The sequence below is a fragment of the Mustela lutreola genome, chromosome 2 (genome assembly GCF_030435805.1).
Source record: "Mustela lutreola isolate mMusLut2 chromosome 2, mMusLut2.pri, whole genome shotgun sequence".
NCBI lineage: Eukaryota > Metazoa > Chordata > Mammalia > Carnivora > Mustelidae > Mustela > Mustela lutreola.
In genome coordinates this window covers 11,621,561-11,626,626 of record NC_081291.1, presented here as the reverse complement: position 1 = coordinate 11,626,626, position 5,066 = coordinate 11,621,561, and the positions used below count along the sequence as shown (strand labels likewise).

Sequence of the window (5,066 nt, the reverse complement as noted above, 5' to 3'; positions counted from 1 at the left end):
ATTAAAAAGACATGTACCACTTCCACAATCTGATCAAAGTATCTAAACATTTGGTGTAAGAATGGTTGTGTTTCATTCTTCTACACATAGCTGTCCAATTTTCCTGACACCATTTATTGAAGAGACTGTGATTTTTCCACTGTATATTTTTTCCTGATTTGTTGAAGATTATTTGACCATAGAGATGAGAGTCCATATCTGGGCTCTCTACTCTGATCCCCTGGTCTACATGTCTGTTTTTATGCCAGTACCATGCTGTCTCGGTGATCACAGCTTTGTAGTAAAGTTTGAAATCAGGTAACGTGATGCCCCAAGTTTTGTTTTTCTTTTTCAGCATTTCCTAAGTAATTCGGAGTCCCTTTTGATTCCATACAAATTTTAGGATTTTTGCTCCAGCTTTTTGAAAAATACTGTGGAATTTTGATTGGAATGGCATTGAAAGTATAGATTACTCTAGGTAGTATAGACATTTTAACAATGTTTATTCTTTAGATCCATGAGCATGGAATGGTCTTCCATCTTTTTGTGTCTTCTTCAATTTCTTTCATGAGTGTTCTGTAGGTCCTCAAGTACAGATCCTTTACCTCTTTGGTTAGGTCTATTTCCAGGTATCTTATAGTTCTTGGTGCTATATTAACTGCAATCAATTCTCTAATTTCCCTTTCTGTATTTTCATTGTTAGTGTATAAGAAAGCAACTGATTTATGTACATTTCTTTTGTATCCTGCCACATTACCTAATTGCTGTATGAATTCTAGTAGTTTAGGGGTGGAGTCTTTTGAGTTTCCCATATAAAGTATCATGTCATCTGCAAAGAGAGAAAGTTTGACTTCTTCATTGTCAATTTGAATACCTTTCATTTCTCTTTGTTGTCTTATTGCTGTTGCTAAGGACTTTTATTTTGTTCAAATTTTGGGCCCTGCAATTGTGGGCACTTCCTAAGCCCCATGACGACTCATGGTTTTAGAGCAGCCATCCCACAGAATCTTATCAGAGCCTTCTTTATGTCTTTGTTTCTAAGGCTATAGATGAAGGGATTCAGCATGGGTGTGACTACAGTGTACATCACTGAGGCTACTGCACTTGAGTGGGAACTCTGGGTAGCAGCAGAGCTAAGGTATACTCCTAGGCTTGTACAATAAAACAAAGAGACAACAGAGAGGTGAGATGCACAGGTGGAAAATGCTTTATGCTTGCCCTGAGATGATGAGATCCCACGTATGGAGGAAACTATCTTAGAGTAAGAGTAAAGGATACCAATGAAGGGACCACCAGCCAACAACATAGCTGCAAAATATATCACCATGTTATTGAGAAAGGTGTCAGAACATGAAAGTTGGATTATCTGATTGATTTCACAGAAAAAGTGGGGGATTTCCAAGACTGTGCAGAAGGACAGCTGCAACACCATAGAGGTTTGTAACAAGGAATGCGAGGCACTCAGAATCCAGGACATGAGAACCAGCAGTCCACAAAGCCAGGGGTTCATGATGACTGTGTAGTGTAGCGGGTGACAGATGGCCACAAAGCGGTCATAAGCCATCACAGTCAGGAGAAAGATGTCTAGCCCTGTAAACAGTATGAAAAAATACATCTGTGTGATGCAGCCTGCATAGGTTATGACTTTGCTCTGAATCTGGATGTTCCATAGCATCTTCGGTACTGTGGTGGAGGTGAAGCAGATATCTACAAAGGATAAGTTGGTGAGGAAGAAGTACATGGGGGTGTGAAGGTGAGAATGAGAGCTGACAGCCAGGATGATGAGCAGGTTTCCAAACAGCGTGATCAGGTACATGGAAAAGAAAAATCCAAATATGATTGGCTGCAGTTCTGGTTCCTCTGAAAATCCCAGAAGCTCAAACTCTGAAATTCCTGTATTGTTTCCTTGGTCCATGTGGTGGAGTGAACTACCAGCACAAAGGAAAATAACATGACTAATTTTCACAAAAATGGTCATTGCTCACATTGTGGAAATGCAACAATTTATATTTTCCAGTTATGAAATCTTATTGCAATATTATGTGAATAGATTTCAGCTCCTTGAGAGGATTCTGATTCCTCTCTTATTAGGAATTTTCATTGCAACATCAGATATTCCCCAAAAGGTCAGGTATTATACAGTTTTAGTAAGAAATTATTTCATGCATTTGAGAAATATATTGAATGCCGACCATGTTTTGGGAATTCTAGTCATAAAGTAGTGGGTGTTGAATAGCAAAAGTCACTAAAATTCAATGATGGTTAAACGATAGAAGCAGATATAAAAATTAAATAATCATGAGACAGGGACAGATGCTCTAAAGAAAATGGAGCAGGTTAAGACAGTGCATGGGGTGTTATGTTGGGTGTTCAGTTCAAGATTGGCTTGGAGGGGGCACCTGGGTGGCTCAGTGGGTTAAAGTCTCTGCCTTCAGCTCAGGTCATGATCCCAGGGTCCTGGGATCAAGCCCCACATCGGGATCTCTGCTCCATGGAGAGCCTGCTTCCTCCTCTCTCTCTGCCTCTCTACCTAATAAAAAAACAAAAAACAAAAAACAAACAAAAATATTGGCTTAGAGGGTGGCATTTGAATAAATACCTCATGGAAGAGAGGATGGAAGAGAGGAGGTCTTCCTGACAGACCAGGTGGTTCTGTTCTGTTCTTCGAACAGATGGTTCAAAGGCCCTACTAAGTGCTTCTGTCAGAACTCAAGGCTCAGAAGGAAGCCAGTATGTAGGGAAGTGATGAGAATTGGTGGTAATGAATTTCATAGAATCATGTGGACTCATAGCTGCTTAAAATTCAAGTCACAGAGAGTTGATGGTCCAAAATATTGCATTTTATGATTTTGTTCCAGTAAGCTCCTGTCCATTGACACCCCTCCTTAGTATCATCTGATATTTAAGTTTGGCCTGTGTACTATAAGGGTCTCATTGAAAGAGAGCTTGTGTATCTCTGCTCTGAGGACTGCTCACACTCATCAAGTTGCCCAGAGGAATGTGCATATGCACACACACACACATTGTCACATGTACACAAGATAATACACTGTGTCTTCCTGGTGTGTGTTACTCTTTGTCCCTGTCACCCACTCCAACACATTGTTTAGAATACAAATGCATACACAGTCATATAACCCTTGCAATAAGGAATATAGAAATAGGACACAGAACTTCCTTTTCATAGCTTCCCAGGGACAAATCATCGTGTGGCTCCATTTTGTAATGGTGATTTCCTGACCTGTGTGTAAAGAACCATAAAAAATTGTGCTCAACATTTAGAGTCTTTTCTGGTTTCCTACAAATTTTAGATTGTTCCTGCTATGTAAAAAATGTTGGTGGTATTTTGATAAGGATTACATGGAATATGTAGATTGCTTTGGGAAGCATAGACATTTTAATAATATTTTTCCTTCCAATGCACGAGCATGGAATGTTTTTACATTTATTTGTGCCTTCTTCAAATCTGTCACAAGTGTTCTACAGTTTTCAGAATACAGATCTTTTTGCCTCTTTGGTTAGGTTTCTTCCTAGATATCTTGTTGTTGTTGTTTTTTGGTGCAACTGTAAACAGCTAAGAGACACATGGAAAAAATTATGAATATCACTCACCATCAGGAAATTAAAAATCAAAACCACGGTGATACCACCTCAAACAATCAGAATTGCTAAAATAAACAACTCAGGAAACAGCAGATGTTGGCTTAGATGTGGAGAAAGGGGAACACTCTTACGCTTACGCTTTTGGTTGGAATGCAAACTGATGGAACCACTCTGGAAAACAGTATGGAGTTTCCTCAATAAGTTAAAAACAGAGTTACCCTATGACCCCTCAATTGCACTGCTAGGTATTTATCCAAACAGTAAAAACACGGTGATTTGAAGGTCACATGTACTTCAATTTTTTAAAAAAGATTTTACTTATTTGTCTAAGAAAGAGTGTATACAAGGGTATGAGCAGAGACAGAGGGAGAAGCAGGCTCTCCACTGAGCAAAGAGCCTGGTGGTGGACTCAGTCCCGGAACCCTGGGATTGTTACCTGAGCTGAAGGCAGATGCTTAACTGACTGAGCCACTCAGGTGACCCTCCTCAATGTTTATTGCAGCAATGTCCACAATAGCTAAACTATGGGAAGAGACCAGATGTCCATCAACAGATGAATAGTTAAAGAAGTTGTGGTGTACATACACAATTCAATATAACTCAGCCATTAAAGAATCAAATCTTGCCATTTGTAATTACATGATGGAGTTGGAATATATATATAAAGTGAAATAAGCTAGTCAGAGAAAGACAAATAACATATGATTTCATTCATATGTGGAATTTAAGAAAGAAAGCAAATGAACACAGGAGAAGGGAAGGGAAAATAAAATAAGATAAAAATGGAGAGGGAGGGAAACCATAAGAGACTCTTTTTTAAAAAAAATTTCTTCCACATTTTATTATTTTTTCCATTTATTTTTTTAAATTTTTTATTTCTTTTATTTCTTGATTATAGGACACAAACTGAAAGTGGCTGGAGGGGAGGTAGATGGGAGATAGGGTAATTGGGTGATTGGCATTAAGGAAGGCACATGAGGTAATGTGCACTGGGTGGTAAAATATTTTTTTAGAGATCTTATTTATTTGAGAGAGAGTGTGAGTGAGCGGAAGCACATGAGCAGGGGCAGAGGGAGAGGGGGAGGAAGAAGCATACTCCCCTGCTGAGTGGACATGGGACTCTATCCTACAACCCTGAAATCATGACCTAAGCTGAAAGCAGATTTTGCCAACTGAGCCACTCAGGCACCCCTGCACTTGGTGTTTTAGGCAACTGGTGATTCACTAAATTCCACCTCTGAAATTAATTATGAACATGAACACTGGTCAGAAATATGTATAAAGCAATATATGGGAGCAGTAAGTATGAAAAATGACATTCACTTTCATTTTTTGGACAGCAGATATCCACAAGTAAATAATAATAAGATAATAGATCAATTCTTTTGGGGGGAAAACCCTAGAAAAAGCAGTGGAGGGAATATACTATGATTAACTCACAGACTTTACCACAAAAAACTTACACACTCTGACACATTCTGCAC

General features: G+C 38.9%; 1 protein-coding gene across 1 annotated transcript; it reads right to left on the bottom strand.

Moving 5' to 3' along the window:
• Positions 1–955: 955 nt before the first annotated feature.
• On the bottom strand, positions 956–1,900 carry LOC131823126 (olfactory receptor-like protein OLF4). The gene has a single exon (XM_059159101.1). The coding sequence runs from the start codon at positions 1,892–1,894 to the stop codon at positions 956–958; it is 939 nt and encodes a 312-aa protein (XP_059015084.1). The 5' UTR covers positions 1,895–1,900.
• Between the last annotated feature and the right edge of the window lie 3,166 nt (positions 1,901–5,066).

Coding starts and splice junctions, on each gene's coding strand:
- LOC131823126 (XM_059159101.1), bottom strand. CDS start 1,894: ATGGACCAAGGAAACAATACAGGAATTTCAGAGTTTGAGCTTCTGGGA.